The sequence below is a fragment of the Oncorhynchus clarkii genome, chromosome 8 (genome assembly GCF_045791955.1).
Source record: "Oncorhynchus clarkii lewisi isolate Uvic-CL-2024 chromosome 8, UVic_Ocla_1.0, whole genome shotgun sequence".
NCBI classification, from domain to species: domain Eukaryota; kingdom Metazoa; phylum Chordata; class Actinopteri; order Salmoniformes; family Salmonidae; genus Oncorhynchus; species Oncorhynchus clarkii.
Genome location: NC_092154.1, coordinates 20,098,064 through 20,123,664, shown reverse-complemented (window position 1 = coordinate 20,123,664; position 25,601 = coordinate 20,098,064). Strand labels below are relative to the sequence as shown.

The window sequence follows — 25,601 nt, the reverse complement described above, 5'->3', positions numbered from 1 at the left end:
CTAAAGTGTAGTCTGTCTCACTTTTTAGCCACAACACCAGCAGACGTCCGACACGTTTTTCTAGAGTTCTCTATTCTCTGCACGGAGGGAGCGGCAGGCTGCCTGTCCTGCCCGTGTGTTTACACACTAACCAGACAGCAGACTGAGGAAACTGACTCTGGCAGTGTCTGAGGAAAGGAGCAGTCTCAAGCAGACCAATTCTGATCTTTTGCACAATTATTGGAAAAAGAGCTGATCCGGTTGGTCAAAAGATTCATAATTTACATCTTCGTAAATTTGCAAAAATCAGATTTATTTTTCTCAAAACATTTGGCAGAAAAGCTAATCAATGCTTTTGACACTTCTAGATTAGACTACCGCAATGCTCTACTCTTCTGCTACCTGGATGAAGCACTAAATAAACTTCAGTTAGTGCTAATACTGCTGCTAGAATCTTGACAAGAACCAAAATCATATTACTCCTCTCTACACTGGCTTCCTGTTAAGGCTAGGGCTGATGTTTTACAACCTACAAAGCATTACATGGACTTGCACCTACCTACAGTATCTCTCCAATTTGGTCCTGCCGTACACACACTTCACAGGAGGTTGGTGGCACCTTAATTGGGGAGGATGGGCTTGTGGTAATAGCTGAAGTGGACTGGTATCCATGTAATTGATGCCATTCACTCCGTTCTAGACATTATTATGAGCCATCCTCCCCTCAGCAGCCTCCTGTACTACACGTACGCTACGGTGACAAGACGCAAGCCTCCTTATTGTCCCTAGAATTTCTAAGCAAACAGCTGGAGGCAGCGCTTTCTCCTATAGAGCTCAATTTTTACAGAATGGTCTGCCTATCCATGTGAGAGACGCAGACTCGTTCTCGACATTTAAGTCTTTATTGAAGACTTATCACTTCAGTAGGTCCTATGATTGAGTGTAGACTGGCCCATGGGTGCGAAGGTGAACGGCAAGGCACTGGAGTGACGAACTGCCCTTGCTGTCTCTGCTTGGTGGGCTCCCCTCTCTCCACTGGGATTCTTTGCCTCTGACCCTATTGCAGGGGCTGAGTCACTGGCTTACTGGTGCTCTTCCATGCCGTCCCTAGGAGGGGTGCGTCTCGTCGTGCCAGGTTTTTTTCGCTGTACTCGACTTGAGTGGGCTGAGTCACTGACATGATCTTATTGTCCAGTTTTGCGCCCCCACGGGCTCGTGTGGTGGAGATCTTTGTGGGCTATACTAAACCTTGTCTCAGGGTAGTAAGTTGGTGGTCTGTTGATATCCCTCTCGTGGTGTCGGGGCTGTGCTTTGGCAAAGTGGGTGGGGTTATATCCTGCCTGGTTGGCCCTGTCCAGGGGTATTGTCAGACAGGGCCACAGTGTCCCCTGACCCCCCCTGTATTGGCCTCCAGTGTCTATGCTGCAATATTCTATGTGCCGAGACGCTAGGGTCAGTCTGTCCTATCTGGTGTACTGTGGGAACTTAAGTATGCTCGCTCTAATCTCTCTCTCTCGGAGGAGGAGGGCCTGAACCCTAGGACCATGCCTCAGGACTACCTGGCCTGATGACTCCTGGCTGTCCCCAGTCCCCCAGTCCACCTGGCCATGCTACTGATACAGTTTCTGCTGTTTTGCATGTGGCTATGGCACCCTGAACTGTTCACCGGATGTGCTACCTTGTCCCAGACCTGCTGTTTTCGACCCCCGTCCCTCTCTCTCTATTGCACCTGCTGTCTCAACCTATGAAAAACCAACTGACATTTACTCCTGAGGTGCTGACCTGTTGCACCCTCTACAATCACTGTGATAGTTATTTGACCCTGCTGGTCATCTACAGTATGAACGTTTGAAGATCTTGAAGAACGATCAGGTACTCTTATAATCTCCACCCAACACAGCCAGAAGAGGATTGGCCACCCCTCAGAGCCTGGTTCCTCTCTAGGTTTCTTCCTGCCTTTCTAGGGAGTTTTTCTTAGTCACCGTGCTTCTACATCTGCATTGCTTGCTGTTTGTGGTTTTTGGCTGGGTTTCTGTATAAGCACTTTGTGACATCTGCTGATGAAAAAAAGGGCTTTATAGATCAATTTGATTTGATTGGATTAATTTGTGGGAAAAGATCAGAATTGGTCTGCCTGCGTAAACGCAGCCTTACTGTCATCCTTCCCACTGGGAACAAACTGGTTGAATCAATGCTGTTTCAACATAATTTGTCAACATATTGTGATGTGGAATCTATGAGGAAAATACATTGGATTTGCAAAAAGTTGTGAAATTTCAACCACAGAATGATGGTAACCAATTTTCAACACGGACAACCCTTGTATGAAATATGTTAAATTTGTACCTTTGAAACAATGTCAGATCTTCAACGTTATATCCACTATCAGAACAAAAACAATGGGTTGGGCAGCATCTCCCACTGGATTTCCTGATAACTACATAGATTCACTGTTGCTATCGAAGTCATTCCAAAGGGCAGGTTTAACAGAGTAGATTAAATGTTACCATACTCTATGTCCTATATGATCAATGGTGTGATGCTATTTCGGCCTATATAGCATTTGCGAAGTCAACTAAAAGTAGACAATACAAATAGGACTAGCTCTTCAAGCTTTGATTGATGTCAAATTTGATCATCTTAGTAATGAATATGTTGGATTCACGTCTCAATTTCAACTAACAATATAAGTTAAAGAATTGGGCTAAATTAAATCAAACTTTATTTAAAGTTAGTCAGACTATGTCAGTGGCACAAAATATACATGTCTTTCAAATGTTGATATTTAGTTGCGTTGTCAACCTAAAACAATTCGATATGACTTTTGGAATACAGTAAATAGCCTAAAGGTAAGGCTATCTTACAAACTAATGTCACTGTTTTTATTAAACCTTAAAATGATTAACTCATCCGTGGCCACATTTTGAGGTTACTGTAACTATAAAAGTCTTATTAAGTAATCCTAGAAAGTGTGCATATTGAAAATAACATGCAAAGGTCGCAGGTCTGTGGAGATCTTCACAGTATAAATATCTGTGCAGAATCTCGAACGGTACTGATCACTTGCACTATGTACTTTTAATGTAATCTCTACAAGAACTATAATCCAGGTCATTTGGTTGCAGTATTTGATGAAGCACAGTGATAACATATTAAACTGTTTTTTAAATACAAAATATCTGACATTGTATTCCCGTTTGAACTTCGCTGTGCTTTTAAATGGTTGAAAATGATTTGAGATGACAACTAAACTTGTGCTTTTAGATGGTTGAAACATAGTGATAAGACATTGGGAATTCAACAAACTTCTGGCTGTCTTTTTGAGTGGGTGAATAAAGGTTGAAAACTCATTGATCAACCTCTCAAAGAAAAATGACCCACATTTCCACGTTGAAATGACGTGGTACGCCCAATAGGTTGTGCTTTAACACTCACTATCAGTGTCCCGTCACTGGGGAAACTCACATCACACTGAACTGGTCCTGGGTAAACATCTAAGACAACACAGACACCTATGATGGTGATCGGGAAATGGGACTTACCTCATACCAAAAGATAAGCCACAAAAACATTTACAGTGATTGGCTGATTAACACAAATCCTTTTCCTGTCACTGATTAGCAGGGTCTTTGGTTGTTTTCCAGAAGAAATGAAAGAGCCATTGGGTCTAAAACTTGTAAATCCCCCTCAGACTTTCCACAAAGGGCTCTTTTCATCTACTTATTTGCTTTAAAAAAATAATCTTGACTGAATTTAGCCTTAGTCTGGCTCGTGTTGTTGTTGGGGGGTGACTAAAGTGTGAGACATTTATATCAACAATATAGTGTGTTATGTTTTATCAATGGTATTGAAAAGGCTTTAACTTTGATAACATAGGCCGTAGGCTAGTTAGATTATCGGATATCACACGTGGAAGATAAAAAAATGGATCAGGCCAGATGTAAACTCAAAAGTAAGTGAAAATATTAAATTCCCTTTAATAGTACCTCATGATTTGAACAAAGTGCTTCATCTGTAGTAAACGTTTTCCCTCCAGAATTCTCTCCCTTGTAGCTCTCTAAACGCTCATGCATTTTACACTTCCTTCATTGTCCCTGGATGCTGGGTTTAAAATGTGCCTGTACTACCCCCCAGTGTCTATTCAAAGACCTGAGGTATTCACCTAGACATGCTAAGTTCTTGAGTTTTTGTCTCTCAGTTGTGATGATGTCAGAATAAACAAATCAAATAATATCAAATTGTATTGGTCACATACACATATTTAGCAGATGTTATTGTGGGTGAAGTGAAATGCTTGTGTTCCTAGATCCAACAGTTGTAACAGTTGTAATAGAACATCTCAAGGATCTCTTTGAAGCTAAATGTAAATAAGGTAGCAACATTTCACAAGGGAGCTATTTTAAAATCCCATATAGACCCCCTATGAATTATATTTTGCTTGAAGGTAGGCAAATCATATGGAACCACACGGGTAGGCTACAATGACCACAAGGGGTCCCCCTCTGCCCAAATGAGGGTCTAGTATTATGAGGAGGAAGGAAATAGTCTAGGGGAAGTTTGAGGTGCAGGGAAATAAAGTAATGAATGGAATGTGATACAAAACCTATTTATTTGTTGCTCTCAATATGTATATTTTGCAGGAATTACAGGTTGAAATAAAGCACCGTACATTACCAGTTGTTGTGGTGTTTTACTGAGTAAGCCTACCTATCAGTTATTGTGGTGTTTTACTTAGTAAGCCTACCTATCAGTTATTGTGGTGTTTTACTTAGTAAGTCTGCTTACCAGTTGTTATGATGTTTTACATAGTAAGTCTACTTACCAGTTGTCTACTTACCAGTTGTTGTGGTGTTTTACTTAGTAAGTCTACTTACTAAGGGGTGGCAGAGTAGCCTAGTGGTTAGAGCGTTGGACTAGTAGCCGTAAAGGCTGCAAGTTCAAATCCCTGAGCTGACAAGGTACAAATCTGTCGTTCTGCTCCTGAACAGGCAGTTAACCCACTGTTCCTAGGCTGTCATTGAAAATAAGAATGTGTTCGTAACTGACTTGCCTAGTAAAATAAAAAAATTGTTGTTGTAGTGTTTTACTTAGTAAGTCTACTTACCAGTTGTTGTGGTGTTTTACTTAGTACGCTTACTTAGATTTGATAGAAATGACATTAGGTCATGCAATAACAAATCAAAAATGTATAGGCCTACACATATAGACATCTGAAATCTGTAGTGCAATACCGGCTATTACCTAGTCTCATTTTACAGCCACTTGTGCCTACATACAGCTATATCCAAACCTAACCTTCTTAGTCCCAAATGAACCACTATATGGCAGTAGCATTTAGGAACCCAAAACATTGGATGGCCTTATTGAATGATTAAATTACATTAGGTTACCAACAGAATGATAGGGCAGCAGGGGAGCAGGGAGCTTAGTGGTTGCAGCATTGGACTGGTAACTCAAAGGTTGGAAGATCAAATCCCCAAGCTGACAAGGTAAAGATTTGTCATTCTGCCCCTGAACAAGGCAGTTAGCTCACAGTTCCTAAGCTGTCATTGAAAATAAGAATGTATTTTTAGCTGACTTTCCTACTTAAATAAACAAAAGAAAAAAGCAGGACAACCTATGCAAAACACACAAATACAGAAGGTATTGATATTATTGAATAGGTGCATATTTATGCATTTTGCATCGGTTGGCCTGCTTCTGTGGGTAACCTAATGTAATTTAATTAGAGCTGTGCTCTCAGGAGTGACATGCTTTGCATGTAGGCCTTAGAAACGGCAGAAGTCAGAAAGTAAAAAACAACAACATTATTTTAAACACCATCCCACCCATTGCAAGTTAAAAATGTGGTTGGTTGATTTCACAGTCACTCCACAACTATGCCCTAATGCAGTTGAATGGGAGATGTTTTCAGTTTAGCTTCTGAGGGCCTAGCCAATGGCTGATTTAGCTAGCTAGATTTTTCTCCCCAGACACCACCAAAGAAAAATATTGATTGGATATTTTTTTTCACTTCAGTGTTAACCCTTCCCTTTCCAACACAAACTGAAGAGATGAAATCAGAATATAATTTTAATTATAGAAAATACTACATTTATATTTAAAGAAAAAACTAGAAATCCTTAGGCCTGATCTGAAGGTGTAGAAGGCTGTTACGGTTCCCCACCGCTACTATTCTAACTCTCAACAGTAAATTGAGAGCCCAACTCAGTTGGAAATTGATCCACATGCCTACAAAAGGGACCCATCACTGAATTGTAAACTAAGAAGCTTTAGACCAATTTAATGGGACCAAATAAGATTCTCATCAACGGGGCTGTAGTGGAGCAGGTTGAGAACTTCAAGTTCCTTGGTGTCCACATCACCAACAAACGGTCATGGTCAAAACACACCAAGACAGTCATGAAGAGGACACGACAACGCTTATTCCCCCTCAGGAGACTGAAAAGATTTGGCATGGGTCCTTAGATCCTCAAAAGGTAATCGCTGTTCTGATATCCAGAAGGTCTTTTTGGTCATAAGAGACGGTAGCAGCAACATTACGTACAAAATAAGTTACAAACAATGCAAAAAAGCAAACAAAATAGCATAGTTGGTTAGGAGCCCATAAATTGGCAGCCATCCCCTCCGGTGCCATTATATCAATTTCACTATGCTTCATTTGCTCCCACTGTAAACAACACAGATAAACTATCTTGGGTTAGTTATAAATATCTTTGAAAGTAATCAACTGTGTGGGGATCCCTATGGGTTGTAGCCTCACTGGCGCTGTCCATGCTGTCACAGACACTATAATGGCACAAACATAAAGATGAGTCCTCTATCTATCTCTATGGATCATCTTTGCTCAAGGCTCGAACTGAGTGCGTGTGTGAATGATGTCATGGGTCTTAAAGACACAGCAGCACTCTTTTATAAAATACGAGATTGCTTCTTCTATGCAAATGCTGTTGATCGGTACATTAAAATATGTCCCAAATGTAAGGAAAGCATATTGTTTTTCATCTGTAGCCCCATGAAATCAGTCCAAACAAACTCAATAAATATTGAATATGCATTCACCTGTATTGTAAATAGGCCAGACTAAATCTTGATTTAACCAATGTATCAATAGACTACAGATTATCATTCAAATCAATTATTACCATTATGGTATGTAGTTATATTGGTAAAAAAATATTTAAAAAAAAAAAAAAACAGTCAAATTGATTGTGTGATTGTATAATTTATTAATTTAATAATGCATTCATTCACACTTTTTTTAAATGTAATGATATTGAGCTCAAAATATATGTCTGGATCAAGTACCATTCTGAGACTTTGGCTAACACACCTTATTTATTGTTTTTTTAATCTTGGTATTGTGTTGGTATTGTTTTGGTATCACTTTGGTATTGAGAATCGTAGTGGTATTGAGTATCGTGATACTAAACCTGGTATCGGTATCGAAGTAAAAATTCTGGTGTAGTGATAATACTAGGACCAAGTGTAATGTTCACGTGCAAATCAAATACTGTAGCCAGCGATTACTGTGATGTATATGAATGACATTCCATGAGAGCAGCAGTATTATTTTTTAGATGATTTGAATTTATAATGTGTTTACAAGAACATTGATGGATGATAAGGTAATATACTTGTAGTATTCTAATCAGGCCTGTTTTTAAGTCATTTACCTCAAAATCAAGGAGAGTGTTCATTAGTTCAAATTGCTGTAAATCTTATTCTTACTGGAAAAAATGCAGACTGTGGCTTTAACGGGGAATACGCGCCAACTGTTCCAAATTTGGTCATGTCACCGCCCGTAAACAACGCTCAACCTCCACCCAGTGTGCGTGTGCTTTTGCAGGGAAGATAATAGTGGAAATAGGGCAGGTTCGGGGACTGGATATAATTGTCTTGTTGGCATGAATTATTCTATGTGCATTATTTCTAAATTATTGCGGTGCTGCACACAACCCTGATCTGCTTCCTAGAACGGTGGATCTACCAACAAGCTCACCGTCGGTTTGTAACCATTGCAACCTGCGCTCGTGCTTAACTTCGGAAACTATGAAGAGTCGATTTCGAGATGCACAAGAATGTTACAATTCAGTGGTAACTGTTCCTTGCCATAGGATCGTTAGCTGTATATGAGTAGCATATGTGTCGTGACTTAACAGTAACACTGATTTTCAATGGTTGTAGTGCCCACTATCTTGGTTTATTACTGCAGATTGCACAATTTCATGCGAAACCAGACATGAATATACAGGAGGTGGATCCATATCACCAGACTGTTTACCTGTGTTGAAATATCTTGCATGCTTTGTGCATAGAATGTATGTGAGGAAACGTGCGTAATGTTGACTTTGGATGTATGGGGATGTCGAGCAACTGAGGATCCATAAGAACACATAAGAGTGATTGTCAACCAAAACCGACATAGAAAAAATGAGTCAAGATGAAGGGATATCATTGTCGGTTCCCTCCTTTGGTCCTGGCTCGGGCCCTGGGGGTGCCTGCGGGGACTCTGCTGGCCCCCGGGAAGACAGCGTGAGCGGTGCCCCCATTCCCGACGCTGGGACATTCTGGCACGACTCGGTGGTCAGCGGAAGCATCATTCCTAATATTCTGAGCTGCCCGAAGGACAGTGGCGGCTTGTTGTCTACGGTGAAATGTAAAAGCAGGGCTGTCACGGTGGCATATGTCGTCAACAGCGAGCTCACTCAGCCGCACACCGCAGAGAACATGGCCCTGCATTGCCTGAAAGACGCGTGCGACTCAGTGGGAAGTAAACTGGAAATCATACACTTTGGAAAGATCGACTTTGGAGAGACGTGTGTGCTTGACCAGTTCTATAATGCAGGTACGAGGTGGTGGTGACATGCAGCATGTATGTGATGGGCTATTGATTGTGTTGCCCTCAAACTATCAGAATCAAAACAAATATACCTTTGTCATTGTCTATTCTTCTGAATCAAACTCCAACCATCAAACCCCAGCCTACAACACATACCATATATCACCAAAGTAGAACAGGTTCACTACTGTTCTATATCCATTGCAGTGGGTGGGAATGGGCCCATGCACATTAATCCACATGCCACACCAGTTGTCTCTAATGGGGCTTCTATTGTGGTTGCCATGAGCACACAGAAAACTGCACATAAGATTGTGTGACTGGTTTTACAAGTCAATGTTTAGAAGTATTAAATTAACTACTTTCCCCAGCCTACTTCTTTTCACAATGCCTATAGCCTAGCCATTTGTCAACCTGGAGTCCATTGAGCACTAGAGAGTCTCAATGGGGGAATGTCTCATTTGCTCCACAAAGTGGGGAAGGGGGATAATTTTCCCACACACATTTTCCTTTACCATTATGTGCCCCTAGAAGTGAGGCTAGGGAGCATCATGGATTGTTTTGCTTAGTTTGGGTGGAGGTTCAAATTTCCATTACACTCCAGAAGTAAACTGAACCTTTTGACTTAAACTAAAGTACATTTCCCTCCTTGCCCATTAGTGATGATTGGGGGGGGGGGGGGGGGGGGGGATTGATCATTACATATTGCAATATTATTTTTGGATGATATTACATCTATGTTTGACTTCAAGTATTGATTTGTAAAATATATATATATATACAGTGGGGAGAACAAGTATTTGATACACTGCCGATTTTGCAGGTTTTCCTACTTACAAAGCATGTAGAGGTCTGTAATTTTTATCATAGGTACACTTCAACTGTGAGAGACGGAATCTAAAACAAAAATCCAGAAAATCACATTGTATGATTTTTTAAAGTCATTAATTTGCATATTATTGCATGGCTTAAGTATTTGATACATCCGAAAAGCAGAACTTAATATTTGGTACAGAAACCTTTGTTTGCAATTACAGAGATCATATGTTTCCTGTAGTTCTTGACCAGGTTTACACACACTGCAGCAGGGATTTTGGCCCACTCTTCCATACAGACCTTCTCCAGATCCTTCAGGTTTTGGGGCTGTCGCTGGGCAATACGGACTTTCAGCTCCCTCCAAAGATTTTCTATTGGGTTCAGGTCTGGAGACTGGCTAGGCCACTCCAGGACCTTGAGATGCTTCTTACGGAGCCACTCCTTAGTTGCCCTGGCTGTGTGTTTCGGGTTGTTGTCATGCTGGAAGACCCAGCCACGACCTTCTACACCTGCTAGAAGACACCTGCATTGGTGTCTTCTACACCCGCATTGCTTGCTGTTTGGGGTTTTAGGATGGGTTTCTGTACAGCACTTTGAGATATCAGCTGATGTACGAAGGGCTATATAAATACATTTGATTTGACCCACCTTCAATGCTCTTACTGAGGGAAGGAGGTTGTTGGCCAAGATCTCGCGATACATAGCCTCATCCATCCTCCCCTCAATACGGTGCAGTCGTCCTGTCCCCTTTGCAGAAAAGCATCCCCAAAGAATGATGTTTCCACCTCCATGCTTCACGGTTGGGATGGTGTTCTTGGGGTTGTACTCATCCTTCTTCTTCCTCCAAGCATGGCGAGTGGAGTTTAGACCAAAAAGCTATATTTTTGTCTCATCAGACCACATGACCTTCTCTCATTCCTCCTCTGGATCATCCAGAAGGTCATTGACAAACTTCAGACGGGCCTGGACATGCGCTGGCTTGAGCAGGGGGACCTTGCGTGCGCTGCAGTATTTTAATCCATGACGGTGTAGTGTGTTACTAATGGTTTTCTTTGAGACTGTGGTCCCAGCTCTCTTCAGGTCATTGACCAGGTCCTGCCATGTAGTTCTGGGCTGAGCCCTCACCTTCCTCATGATCATTGATGCCCCACGAGGTGAGATCTTGCATGGAGCCTCAGACCGAGGGTGGTTGACCGTCATCTTGAACTTCTTCCATTTTCTAATAATTGCGCCAACAGTTGTTGCCTTCTCACCAAGCTGCTTGCCTATTGTCCTGTAGCCCATCCCAGCCTTGTGCAGGTCTACCATTTTATCCCTGATGTCCTTACACAGCTCTCTAGTCTTGGCCATTGTGGAGAGGTTGGAGTCTGTTTGAGTGTGTGGACAGGTGTAATTTATACAGGTAACGAGTTCAAAAAGGTGCAGTTAATACAGGTAATGAGTGGAGAACAGGAGGGCTTCTTAAAGAAAAACTAACAGGTCTGTGAGAGCCGGAATTCTTACAGGTTGGTAGGTGATCAAATACTTATGTCATGCAATAAAATGCAAATGAATTACTTAAAAATCATACAATGTGATTTTCTGGATTTTTGTTTTAGATTCCATCTCTCACAGTTGAAGTGTACCCATGATAAAAATTACAGACCTCTACATGCTTTGTAAGTAGGAAACACTGCCGATTTTGCAGGTTATCAAATACTTGTTCTCCCCACTGTGTGTGTGTATGTGTGTATGTATGTATATATGTGTATATATATATATATATATATATATATATATATATATATATATATATATTATACAGTACCAGTCAAAAGTTTAGACACACAAGGGTGTTTCTTTATTTTATTATTTTCTACCTTGTAGAATAATAGTGAAGACATCAAAACTATAAAATAACACAAATGGAATCATGTAGTAACTAAAAAAAGTGTTAAACAAATCGAAATATATTTTATATTTGAGATTCTTCAAAGTAGCCACCCTTTGCCTTGATGACAGCTTTACACACTCTTGGAGTGACCAAACTTTTGATTGGTACTGTATATTTTTTGCAGCTGTAGGTAGCGTTCGCTAGCGCTAGTTGTCTATGCCTGCGTCAAAACTCGGGTATTTTTCATCCTATCATTTATTATCCATCTTCTTTTTAAATAGTGAGCCAACATGTTTTCAACACTTTTATTAACCTGACTGATCAAACAAGCTATCTTTTGTCTCTCTGCAGCAGACAGCCTAGTGAGAAATATGTTTGGAACATCAAATCGCAATAAAATTGCAGTATTGAATCGCAATGCATATAGAATCGTAATACATATCGTATCGGCACCTAAGTATCGTGAGGTCCCTGGCAATTCCCAGCCATATTGCCCATTAATCGGAAAATTAGTGGGAAACACCATTCTCAAAATTGACCGCAAATGCGATTATGCATGTCATGCTATTATAAAAGGTGCATTTTTATGGTGAAAATTATCTTCCCCAAACTTGAAACTCATGTGTTGCGAATGTATGCCAGTTAGGCTCTACATCCATTGTAAAGTGGATTAATGGGCTTCATTTTAAGAATTTTTTTGGCCATTTAGTTGTAATACAAACCTTATGAAAACAAATAAGCCTATGGGCTAGGTTACATGAGGTGTGCGACTATGATTTGTAAACGTTTTTTTAAGTCGACTTTAGCTGTTTCTTGCCTTACTGCACACAAGCTGGGCATCATTCACAAGTAATAATATATAATTCACAAGTGTTAGGCTAATATTGCCACCCATCAGACTGTTTTTGATTTAATATTGTCATTACATATACTAAATAATTAGTGTGAAATTTGTTTTGATTTAGAAAGGACCAATATCATGCACCAGCTCGAAACAGGGGCAGGGGGAAAAAATACATGTCATCTATGCAATAGGATCATCAATAGCAAATGGAGGATGCTTTTCCCATTGTTAATTTTCATGCCAGCCAGGTAGGCTATACTCCTGTTGTAAAGAGAAGCAATAGGCTTCTATATAGGCTTAGCCTATAGAAATATAGGCTTAGCCTATAGAAAGCTGATGGGATCCTCCTCTTTTTAATAGAGACCATCACTCTGTTTTCTCACGCAATTGCATAGCCTATAAAAATGTTGCGCAACACGAGCTCTTGGGCTCTCATGAAGTGTTTGATTAGATTTATGACCACTTTTGCATTGATGTCAGAGTGATTAGAGAGACTATAGAGTGCTGAGTACCAGGCAGTTAGCAAGATTGGTAGGCTACTTATGACCATCAGCAGTATCAGAGCTTGGAGAAACCTAATTACTGTGACTAAACAGTCATGTGGAATTTGACTGCCGTCATGACTTGTGACCCCTGGTGAAGTGGTAATACGGTCGCCGTAACAGCCCTAGTGATGGACCATTCTTGATACACACAGGAAACTGTTGAGTGTGAAAAACCTAGCAGCGTTGCAGTTCTTGACACAAACCAGTGTGCTTGGCACCTACTACCATACCCCTTCAAAGGCACTTAAATATTTTGTCTTACCCATTCACCCTCTGAATGGCACACATACACAATCCATGTCTCAAGGCTTAGAAATCATTCTTTAACCTGTGTCCTCCCCTTCAGCTACACTGATTGAAGTGGATTTAACAAGGGAAATCAATAAGGGATCATAGCTTTCACAGTCTGTCATGGAAAGATCAGGTGTTTTGTATACTCCATAATACAATAGGACATTTTCTAGGTGAAGAAATTATAAAACACCTGTGTTGTATAGACTTAGCTGACATCACAGCTTACCCGTTGTTGGTTGTCATAACATTATTGGTTGTGTAAACAGAACTCAATATGTTCCCTTTTTTTGGTTTGGCTATTTTCCACAGGGCCTCTGTGGAATTTTCTGTATACTTCTCACGGGAGCTGGGAAGTGGTTCCCAGAAACCCTTTTTGTATCTCTTCAAAATGTCCACAAGCTTTGTTGAAATGACAGAAGCTCCCTAAAGATTGCCAACGTCTTTATCATGTTCCTACAACAGGACATTTTAGGAGTGGAATCACAAGGAAAGAGAGAGGAAAAAAAAGCTTTTGTATACAATGAACTAGATGCCTGACCACTTCACTCCTTTTTTGGAAAAGCTGAACTGTCATGAATTCCCACATTTTTTAATGACATAAGAAAGGAGCATTCACAGAACATGTAAATAAGTGCATCAGGAATGTGCAAGTGGAAACACATGTTCACAGTATATCAAATAGCTGTTCGGATCCATGTTTGATATTCACATGTTGTGACCTCGCTGAGTAAACGCAGCAGTGGCTATTGACATAACCCAGACATGAGATGTTCTGGTCGCCCTTGGTCAGTTCAGTCTAATGATCGGAGACCTCTATGTTGATAAATGTGTCTGTTTTTCTTAATATGTTTTGTCATTTTATATATTGTACGGTGCATTCAGAAAGTATTCAGAAAAACATTTTGTTATGTTCCAGCCTTATTCTAAAATGTATTAAATCGTTTTACCACCTCATCAATCTAGACACAATAACCCATAATGACAACCTCCTTTGTCATCATGGGTTCTTTGCAACTCTGCCTAGAATGCCAGCATCCCGGAGTCGCCTCTTCACTGTTGACGTTGAGACTGGTGCTTTGCGGGTACTATTTAATGAAGCTGCCAGTTGAGGACTTGTGAGGCATCTGTTTCTCAAACTAGACACTAACATACTTGTCCTCTTGCTCAGTTGTGCACCGGGGCCTCCCACCCCTCTTTCTATTCTGGTTAGGGACAGTTTGCGCTGTTCTGTGAAGGGAGTAGTACACAGCGTTGTACGAGATCTTCAGTTTCTTGGCAATTTCTCGCATGGAATAGCCTTCCTTTCTCAGAACAAGAACAGACTGACGAGTTTCAGAAGAAAGATCTCTGTTTCTGGCCATTTTGAGCATGTAATCGAACCCACAAATGCTGGTGCTCCAGATACTCAACTAGTCTAAAGAAGGACAGTTTTATTGCTTCTTTAATCAGAACAACAGTTTCAGCTGTGCTAACATAATTTCAAAAGGGTTTTCTAATGATCAATTAGCCTTTTAAAATTATCAACTTGGATTAGCTAACACAACTTGCCATTGGAACACAGGAGTGATGGTTGCTGATAAGGGGCCTCTGTACGTCTATGTAGATATTCCATACAAAATCTGCTGTTTCCAGCTACAATACTGATTTACAACACTAATAATGTCTACACTGTATTTCTGATCAATTTTATGTTATTTCAATGGACAGAAAATGTGTTTTTCTTTCAAAAACAAGGACATTTCTAAGTGACCCCAAACTTTTGAACGATAGTGTATATCAGTTTAATTTACCACTGGTGAACTCCAATCAAGTTATAGAAACATCTCAAGGATGATCAATGAAACAAGATGCACCTGAGCTTAATTTTATTTATTTTGGTATTGTCCATATGTAGCTCGTTTTTGGTCATAGGTCCAGGAATGGCTGAAGAATTTCAACATTGCCTGGAACTAATGCTGCAGATAGCAATAATGGATGATTTGAAAAGCCATAATCAATCAATTAATAATATCATAATTATTTTAGCAACATTTTTAATTTACAATCTAAAGAAGCTATGAGAATAGAAAGGTTCACTACTTTTGTGAAGCATCACTGCACAGTTGAAAAATATATGGCAAATGGAAATCCAAAATGGATGATGTTGAGAGATAGATGGGAGAGGTTGAATGGAGCTGAAGGGTGGGACTAATAACAAGATAACCGATGTAAAACATACGGGGTCTGTAAAATGTATATAGGTTCAGAAATGTTGTGAAATAGCACAGTTACAAATATAAATCAAACTGGATGGACATCAGAAATAGAGGAAGGACTAAAAACAAACTAAATATAACTATTGTAAAATAGATTGTGTCTGTAAAATGTATATAAGATATGAAGGTAGAAGCCTAAATGTTTATTGGAAGGGTGGTAGGATTTGCGGGGAATCATAAAGGTACAGTGGGCAAAAAAGTATTTAGTCAGCCACCAATTGGTCAAGTTCTCCCACTTAAAAAGATGAGAGAGGCCTGTAATTTTCATCATAGGTACACTTCAACTATGACAGACAAAATGAGGGGAAAAAATCCAGAAAATCACATTGTAGGATTTTTAATTTATTTGCAAATTATGGTGGAAAATAAGTATTTGGTCACCTACAAGCAAGCAAGATTTCTGGCTCTCACAGACCTGTAACTTCTTCTTTAATAGGCTCCTCTGTCCTCCACTCGTTACCTGTATTAATGGCACCTGTTTGAACTTGTTATCAGTATAAAAGACACCTGTCCACAACCTCAAACAGTCACACTCCAAACTCCACTATGGCCAAGACCAAAGAGCTGTCAAAGGACACCAGAAACAAAATTGAAGACCTGCACCAGGCTGGGAAGACTGAATCTGCAATAGGTAAGCAGCTTGGTTTGAAGAAATCAACTGTGGGAGCAATTATTAGGAAATGGAAGACATACAAGACCACTGATAATCTCCCTCGATCTGGGGCTCCACGCAAGATCTCACCCCGTTGGGTCAAAATGATCACAAGAACGGTGAGCAAAAATCCCAGAACCACACGGGGGGACCTAGTGAATGACCTGCAGAGAGCTGGGACCAAAGTAACAAAGCCTACCATCAGTAACACACTACACCGCCAGGGACTCAAATCCTGCAGTGCCAGACATGTCCCCCTGCTTAAGCCAGTACATGTCCAGGCCCATCTGAAGTTTGTTAGAGAGCATTTGGTTGATCCAGAAGAAGATTGGGAGAATGTCATATGGTCAGATGAAACCAAAATATAACTTTTTGGTAAAAACTCAACTCATTGTGTTTGGAGGACAAAGCATGCTGAGTTGCATCCAAAGAACACCATACCTACTGTGAAGCATGAGGGTGGAAACCTCAGTGTAAGAAGTCATGATGATCCGTGTAAAGGAAAGAATGAATGGGGCCATGTATCATGAGATTTTGAGTGAAAACCTCCTTCCATCAGCAAGGGCATTGAAGATGAAACGTGGCTGGGTCTTTCAGCATGACAATGATCCCAAACACACCGCCCGGGCAACGAAGGAGTGGCTTCGTAAGAAGCATTTCAAGGTCCTGGAGTGGCCTAGCCAGTATCCAGATCTCAACCCCATAGAAAATCTTTGGAGGGAGTTGAAAGTCCGGGTTGCCCAGCAACAGCCCCAAAACATCACTGCTCTAGAGGAGATCTGCATGGAGGAATGGGCCAAAATACCAGCAACAGTGTGTGAAGACTTACAGAAAACGTTTGACCTCTGTCATTGCCAACAACGGGTATATAACAAAGTATTGAGATTAACTTTTGTTATTGACCAAATACTTATTTTCAATTACATTGATGGAAGCAACATTCTTTCTGTACTATTAAGCTGATCCACCCATTATTAAAAAAAAAAAAACATATTAAAAAAAGTTATAGAAACATCTCAAGGATGATCAATGAAACAAGATGCACCTGAGCTTAATTTGATCCCTTTTAGTTTAAAGCTGTAACGTAACAAAATGTGGAAAAAAGGAAGGGGTCTTAATACTTTCCCAATGCACTGTACGTGTCTAATGTATTTCTGCAGGGCTCATCTGTAAAATACACCCTGGTCTCAGTATGACTTCCCTGTCAAAATAAAGGTTAAATAAATCAATCCCATCAATAGATAAAGGTCAAACCACATGTTCAAGCCACATGAGGTGAGCCGGTGGTGTAGGCTTCTGTTAAAAAGGTGTAAAGGTTTTAAGGCTTTTTTACTGTATGTTGGTGTCGAGGACAACACTCTTGCGGTGACTGCCACCTGTTACTGTGCTGGGTAGAGGTATTAGTCATGTTAAAAATTATTCTGAGAACAGTATTACCTTGATATAAGTAATCGTTTATCCCCCAACTAAAGTCGCTCCACTGTGAGCTGATCTGAACCATTGACTGACTGACCAAATGTGTTTCTGTACCTCACAGCAGGGGCCCAGTGTGTGTTCCATTCAGTTTAGTTGGTCTGTTTGCCATTTTAAGAGTCTGTATCTATTACATCCCAAATCCTACCATGTAAATCTCTAACAAGAAAGTCTGATGTTTCACCCTCACCCGTCCCCTACTCATTTCAGTTCATCCCAAAAGAAGCACTTCTAGAGTAATGGATTCAAAGGTTATCAGTCACTCTACATTACCATATAGCCTTACACATATCACATTCAGCATTGTTTTGACAGCCAGAGGATTCCTGCACAAGATCCCACATGCACTTTGGTCTGACCTGAAGGTTGGCTGGCGGCTGTCGTCCTCTGCTCCCATTTGGTTGTCAACTAAGTTGTTTATCCATGCTCATGTGTATGGTGGCGGTCCATGTGGGCTACAGAGCATCAGGTCAGGAGAAATTGTATCACCAGCCGCACTACTGTCCAGGGAATCCAGTCTTTATTGGAAAAATAGAGTGGTGTAGAGTGTTGGTTGATCAAAGTACTCAGTCAGGTTTTATCAGCAGTTTGGGTATGTGGTGTCAGGTGTGCCAGCATAAGTTGGCAGTAGGGCACGGGAAGCAGTTTTTGGCTGTGGACATTGGCAGTGTTTGAGATTGATTCAGATTAATATTAGCATGATTAGGCAGTCAGCAAATAAAATAACAGTCATAACCTTTGTAATACATACATTTTATTGTATTTTTAAGTAAATATATCCAATATACCAAATAGCAGTAGGATAAATTAATGATTATTATAACCAATTGTTTTTACCTTAATCCATCGAACTGTCACTGTCTCCTTCCTCCAATGTGCGCTCTCTCCTTAAAAAATGTGCTCTCTTCTTAAAAATGTGCTCTTTCCTTAAATGCGATCCCTTTGATGCTGTAACACGATCTGTGTGTGTACTACCTTATGCATAGTGCTCTGGCTATATGTTTTGTCCGGTTTGTAAATATGCAAGAACAATGCTAAAAGCCACCATTTCTATTGAAATGAACTACCAAATCTCATTCTTGGTGAGTGTGGACATTTACAAGTGAATGTGAATCTGAGACAAAGTGATGAAAACTGAAGTTGAAATCAATACTAGGCTAGCAAACGTAAAATACACTGAGTGGACAAAACATTAAGAACACCTTCCTAATATTGAGTCCCCCCTTTTGCCCTCAGAACTGCCTCAATTCATCGTGTCGTAAGCGTTCCACAGGGATGCTGGCCCATGATGACTCCAATGCTTCCTACAGATGTGTCAAGTTGTCTCGATGTCCTTTGGGTGATGGACCGTTCTTGATACACACGGAAAATGTTGAGCGTGAAAAAGCCAGCAGTGTTGCAGTTCTTGACAAAAACATGTGCGCCTGGCACCTACTACCATACCCTGTTCAAAGGCACTTAAATCTTTTGCTTTGCCCATTCACTTTCAATTCATGTTTCAATTGTCGCAAGCCTTAGAAATCTCCTCACCATCATCCACACGGATTGAAGTGGATTTAATAAGTGACATCAATAAGGGATCATAGCTTTCACCTGGATTCACCTGGTCAGTCTATCATGGAAAGATGTTCTTAATGTTAAGTAAACTCAGTGTATGTGTGCAACAGCTGCACACTACAAGCAGACAGGGATGAGAGGAGAGCATTGCACACCTTAATAGAGCTATTTGAACAGTTATTGCTTTGACCGTGGATATTTGCCCAACAAATAACCGAACCCCAAAATTCCATGACCATCACAGTTATTGCATGACTTCTCAAATGTGTCTTCTTGGTGCTGTTGCCAGGTGATCTGTTCCTGGTGCTGTTGCCAGATGATATTTGTGTAATTGAAGGTAAATCGGATTAAGATCATTCATTTGACAGAAAACAAATCCCTCTTGTTAAAATCAAGTTCTCTTGGTTAATTTTTTTATTTTACAAGATGCCAATCGGGAAGTGTGATGCTAGTTGAGGCAACTGGCAACGTAGTAAGCAGCTCCCTGTGTGTCAACCTGGATGGGATCAATTCAAATTCTGTTCTTGCATTTTCCCCCTGGGCCATGGTACTCAATCTCTGAAATATGCTAGTGTGAACAGAAACTAAAGTATCAAAAGCCGAGGATTCTTTCTGCCGGATTACTCACATTTCCTGTCGGGTTGGGGGCTTGTCTTCTTCCTCCATATTGCACTCATTTCTAAAAATAAAGTAGTATTTCTTATTTTTGGGCAGGGTTTCCAAACTGCTGAATAACCATTGTGAAAGTACCCTGCATGCTTTCCTATGAGAGTTTATTTATAGAAGCAGGCACGGCACGCTCAACTTAAACACCAATATAGTGTCTTGTTCCCTATATATATATATATATATAGGGTGTAATCATTAGTCCAACAGTTGCAAATGAGAGTATCTATTGGACAAATATTGGACAAATTCAGGTATATATATATATATATATTTTTTAACCTTTATTTAACGAGGCAAGTCAGTTAGGAACAAATACTTATTTACAATGACGACCCTGCTTTGTTCAGGGGCAGAACGACAGATTTTTACCCTGTCAGCTCAGGGATTTAGATCTAGCAACCATTCCGTTACAGGCCTGCCGCCCCAGGTAGCTGGGGGAATAGAATATAGTCATTCAATATGCTGTAATAGAAATAAGGCCATGCTAATTAAAAAAAATCATCCTCCCTCGTCACCGACCGCCACTGTCTACCACGTTTTCCATATGTCTATATGTTCCTAAATCATAATTAATGTAAGCTAATATTTGCCTTGGCTCAAACCTAATCTTACATAAGGCAGAAGTTTCCAAGGAGAGCGCTGTACATAGCCTACCCCATCCATTTTAAGCCAGGCTGTCTTCGCTGGGACCTTTCTTTGTGTCACTACACAGCAGCAGACACACCACATTAAAATAGATTGCTTATTTGCTTTGATGATCCTTTTGGCATTGGCTGTCTTGTGTGGACGTTTGGTTCTCAGTGAGTGAGACTAGCGTTGGGTCTGTAGTGGACTGGAACCCAGGATATACAGTGAAAGGGCGCTCCATTGGAAGGGATCACAAGCTCTATGTAATGTGTATGTTAACATGGAAGGGGAAACTTGGAAGCACATGAAAGGTGGAGTGGGTCTGTTAAATGTTCTCTTTCTGGAGAACACTGTCATTACAGAACACTGAAGCACCGTTTTAGCCCACTTTTATTTGTGCTGTTATCAGTCAGTGGTACCAGAGGGACTTCTGTAAAAACCACACCCCAACCACACCCCATACTTCTGTAAAAACCACACCCCATACTTAATACCAGACAATGTTATTTTGACCTTTTTCTTTTGGAAGATTTTGTGATGTCACAGTCTGGTCCAAAAATGATAATTTGGGCAAATTGAAGATCCTACTCCAAAACAACTGTGCAGGCATCATTGTCCCATCAGGAAGCATCAATCTCATCTTATTTCATTTGACACTGAAACAAATTGGTAAATGTGAAGAAACTATATAGTAGGCTACAATACGTTATAGGCATGACATACTGTATGTTATACTGTAGACTTAGGTACAGTTGTTCAGTGTTAAGCCCACTAACAGGCTATCTCTGTCCCTCACAGACATAGCTGTGGTGGAGATGACGGACGCTTTCCGCCAGCCCTCCCTGTTCTACCACCTGGGTGTGAGGGAGAGCTTCAGTATGGCCAACAACATCATCCTGTACTGTGACACCAACTCTGACTCGCTTCAGTCCCTGCAGGTAAGCTGTGTGGTTCACACGCGCTCTCGCACACACTCAGGCATGCACACATGCCTTACATAAACATATCTGCAGCCTGTCCTCCTTTTTTCCTCATCACTTTGTCCATACTTTAATCAATTTAATGTTTCTACAATGGATGTAATGTAATATGGTTCATCAGGGTTAATGACAAAGTCTATATTTAGAATCTGAGTGGGGAACCTGTAATAGCTGCCATTGCTGTTGTAGTGCCAGTTCAACACATTAGTTATTTGTTTGAAGGGAGATGCATTTACACCTAGACAGGAAATTGTGTGTTTCATGAAAAGGAAAGGAGACATTAGGCCTTATGTAAAGTAACATCTGACAGAGGAATAACAATCAACACACAATTTGGTTTAATATTTTACCCCTTTATATCCATTTAGCCGTCTAGTCTTGTAAAAGAGCATTTCGTAGACAGGGAAATGTCATTAATAGACTGACTCATTTCCTTGCATTTGCAGAAGAGGTTTGCATGTGTATCAATTTTGGTGTTGTCTGTGCCCTTGGGCTGGACTCCTCAGGTGATGTACAGTTGAATAAACATCAGCCTAAACTGGTTTGCAAAGTGAGAGAGCCCTTGCAGCTGCAATGGAATCCCCTAACAAATCCCACCAACAACAACACACAGGCTTGCAAATTAGAGAATGGGGGAGGGGAGACAATGGTTTCCTGTGCATACAGTGCCTTCAAAAAGTATTCACACCCCTTGACCTTTTCCACATTTTGTTGTGGTACAGCATGAATTTAAAATAGATTAAATTGAGATTTTGTGTCTCTGGCCTACACAAAATACCCCATAATGTCAAAGTGGAATGATGTTTTTAGAAATGAATACAAAATGAAAAGTAAATAAGCATTCAACCACTTTGTTATGGCAAGCCTAAATATGTTCAAGAGTAGAAATTTGCTTAATATGTCAAATAAAAAGTTGCATGGACTCACTCTGTGTACAATAATAGTGTTTTTTTTTATTTTTATTTTTTTATATATTTTTTTACCCCGTTTTCTCCCCAATTTCGTGGTATTTCGTAGTAGCTACTATCTTGTCTCATCGCTACAACTCCCGTACGGGCTCGGGAGAGATGAAGGTTGAAAGTCATGCGTCCTCCGATACACAACCCAACCAAGCCACACTGCTTCTTAACACAGCGCGCATCCAACCCGGAAGCCAGCCGCACCGATGTGTCGGAGGAAACACCGTGCACCTGGCAACCTTGGTTAGCGTGCACTGCGCCCAGCCCGCCACAGGAGTCGCTGGTGCGCGATGAGACAAGGATATCCCTATCGGTCAACCCCTCCCTAACCCGGGCGACGCTAGGCCAATTGTGCGTCGTGCCACGGACCTCCCGGAGTCTCTGGCACAGCTGGCGCTGAGGTACAGCGCCCTTAACCACTGCGCCACCCGGGAGATCTACAATAATAGTGTTTAACATTTATTTTTGAATTACTACCTCACCTCTGTACACCACAAATACAGATAATTGTAAGGTCCCTCAGTCAAGCAGTGCATTTCAAACACAGATTCAACCACAAAGACCAGGGAAGTTTTCCAATGTCTTGCAAAGAAGGGAACCTATTGGTACAGTGGCAGTCGGTACAGTTTAAGATGGACAATCATTATTTTTTGGAGAATGGCCTTATTTCTATTACACCAAATTGGATGACTGTCATTCAATGTAACATCGATAGGTTTAGGCTACTAAATGATACTAAAATTTTCCCTATACCTATCATGAGGTTGCTACAACCTAGCCAATTAATTAAAGTTTACAATGTAGGTGCACACAGGTCGAGGGGAAAATTTGAGGGGATGGACAGACAATGACACATTCAATACCGCCTTGCACAGTCTTGCCTGCATCTAGCTTACCTAGGGTGTAATCATTAGTCCAACAGTTGAATACAAGAGTTTCTATAGGACAAATTCAGGTATGTTTAAAAAAGGTTTTTCAAAAGAATCGGTGGAATGAATACACCCCTGATCATGCGCCACATGTAAACATTAATTCTCTGATCCTTTGATTGGGTGGACAACATGTCAGTTCATGCTGCAAGAGATCTGACAGGTTGAAGGATGTCCTCTGGATGTTGTCATAATTAATGTGTAAGTCAATGGAATGCGGTGAGAACCATGAGCCTCCTAGATTTTGTATTGAAGTCAATGTACCCAGAGGAGGACAGAAGCTAGCTGTCCTCCGGCTACACCATGGTGCTACCCTACAGTGCTGTTGAGACAACTGTAGACCTTTATTGCAAAACCGTGTTTTAATAAATTATTTGGTGAGGTGAATATATTTTGTTTAGTTTTATCTAAAAAGCATAATAATAACATTTGAAATGTTTCACTATTTTTATGAAATTCACTGAGGAGGATGGTCCTCCCCTTCATCCTCTGAGGAGCCTCCACTAGTACACTGAACAACAATTTGAACACAACATTTAAAGTGTTGGTCCCCTGTTTCATGACCTGAAATAAAAGATCCCAGACATTTTCCATACGCACAAAAAGCGGTTTGCTGATGTCAACGTTGTGAACAGAGTGCCCCATAGTGGCGGTGGGGTTATGGTATGGGCAGGCATAAGCAACGGACATCAAACACAATTGCATTTTATCATTGGCAATTTGAAAGCACAGAGATACAGTAACGAGATCCTGAGGCACATTGTCGTGTCATTCATCCGCCACCATCACCTCATGTTTTAGCATAATAATGCATGGCTGCATGTCGTAAGGATCTATGCACAATTCCTGGTAGCTGAACATTTTCCAGTTCTTCCATGGCCTGCATACTCACCATACAGGTCACCAATTGAGCATGTTTGGGATGCTCTGGATCAACGTGTACGACAGCGTGTTCCAATTCTGCCAATATCCAGCAGCTACGCACAGCCATTGAAGAGGAGTAGGACAACATTCCACAGGCCACAACCAACAGCCTGATCAACTCTATGCGAAGGAGGTGTGTCGCACAGCATGAGGCAAATGGTGGTCACACCAGATACTGACTGGTTTTCTGATCCACGTCCCTACATTTTTTAAGGTATCTTTGACCAACTGAAATTAACACGAGGGGGACAGAGAGCTGGTTTCAAGCGCAGGGCGCAGCAGGTGTTTTATTGTTCAAGGACCACAGGAGGAGGCAGGTAGCTGGGTCCAGGGGCAGGCAGCAAGTCATACACAGGGGGTCCAAAAGGTAACAGTACAGGCAGGGTAAAGGCTAGTAACGTCATCCGGGAGATCAGGAAATAAGTGAATAACAGGAAATCCGATAGGCTAAAGTACAGGCAGGGAATAGGAAAAAGGCGTCGTTAGTTTTTGCTGGCCTGCCTATCATACACAGGAGGAGTAATGCCGGGAAAAACAGAGCTCCAAAGAGAACTGTGTCAAAAACAAACAATACTTCACAAAGATGTGGTGCAAAGAACTGAACTAAATAGTGTGTGTAAATGACATACAGGTGTGGGAACAGGTGATCAGAATTCAGGTGATTGGGATCTGGAGAGTGAGCTGCGTTCAGGGGATCTATGTGTGTGAGTGCCAGCTGGAAAGTGAGCTGCGTTCAGGGGATCTACGTGTATGAGAGTGTGAGTTGGAAGCAGACATTACACCAAAGATGCATATCTATATTCCCAGTCTTGTTAAATCCATTGATTAGGGCCTAATGAAGTACCATGAGACCAATGGTGACTTTAAAACGGTTACAGAGTTTAATGGCTGTGATGGGGGAAAAATGTGGATGGATCAACAACATTGTAGTTACTCCACAATACCAACTAAAATGACAGAGTGAAAAGAAAGAAGCCTGTGGAGAATAAAAATATTCTAAAACATGCATCCTGTTTGCAATAAGGCACTAAAGTAAAACTGCAAAACAAACACAACACATCATTATTCATATTATTCACAAGTACCACTATTCATATGTTCAAGCATAGGATAAAAATAAACAGAATAGAGCTAAGCACATCCTAGAGGAAAACCTGGTTCAGTCTGCTTTCCAACAGACACTGGGAGACAAATTCACCTTTAAGCAGGACAATAACCTAAAACACAAGGTCATATATACACTGGAGTTGCTTACCAAGACGACCTTGAATGTTCCTGAGTGGCCTAGTTACAGTTTTGACTAAAATCTGCTTGAAAATCAAGACTTGAAAATGGCTGCCTAGTAATGATCAACAACCAATTTGATAGTTCTTGAAGAATTTT

General features: G+C 40.8%; 1 protein-coding gene across 2 annotated transcripts in view; it reads left to right on the top strand.

Moving 5' to 3' along the window:
* The first annotated feature begins 7,811 nt into the window (after positions 1-7,811).
* Positions 7,812-25,601, top strand: part of LOC139415082 (mitogen-activated protein kinase kinase kinase 5-like) — a 59,824-nt gene continuing 42,034 nt past the window's right edge. The window contains exons 1-2 of one of the 2 annotated variants that reach the window (XM_071162862.1): positions 7,812-8,827; positions 21,225-21,364. In XM_071162862.1, coding sequence (XP_071018963.1) covers positions 8,413-8,827; positions 21,225-21,364 — 555 coding nt within the window. In that variant the 5' untranslated portion in view covers positions 7,812-8,412. The remainder of the gene's footprint in view (positions 8,828-21,224; positions 21,365-25,601) is intronic. The other variant, XR_011634930.1, reaches the window with a different exon arrangement.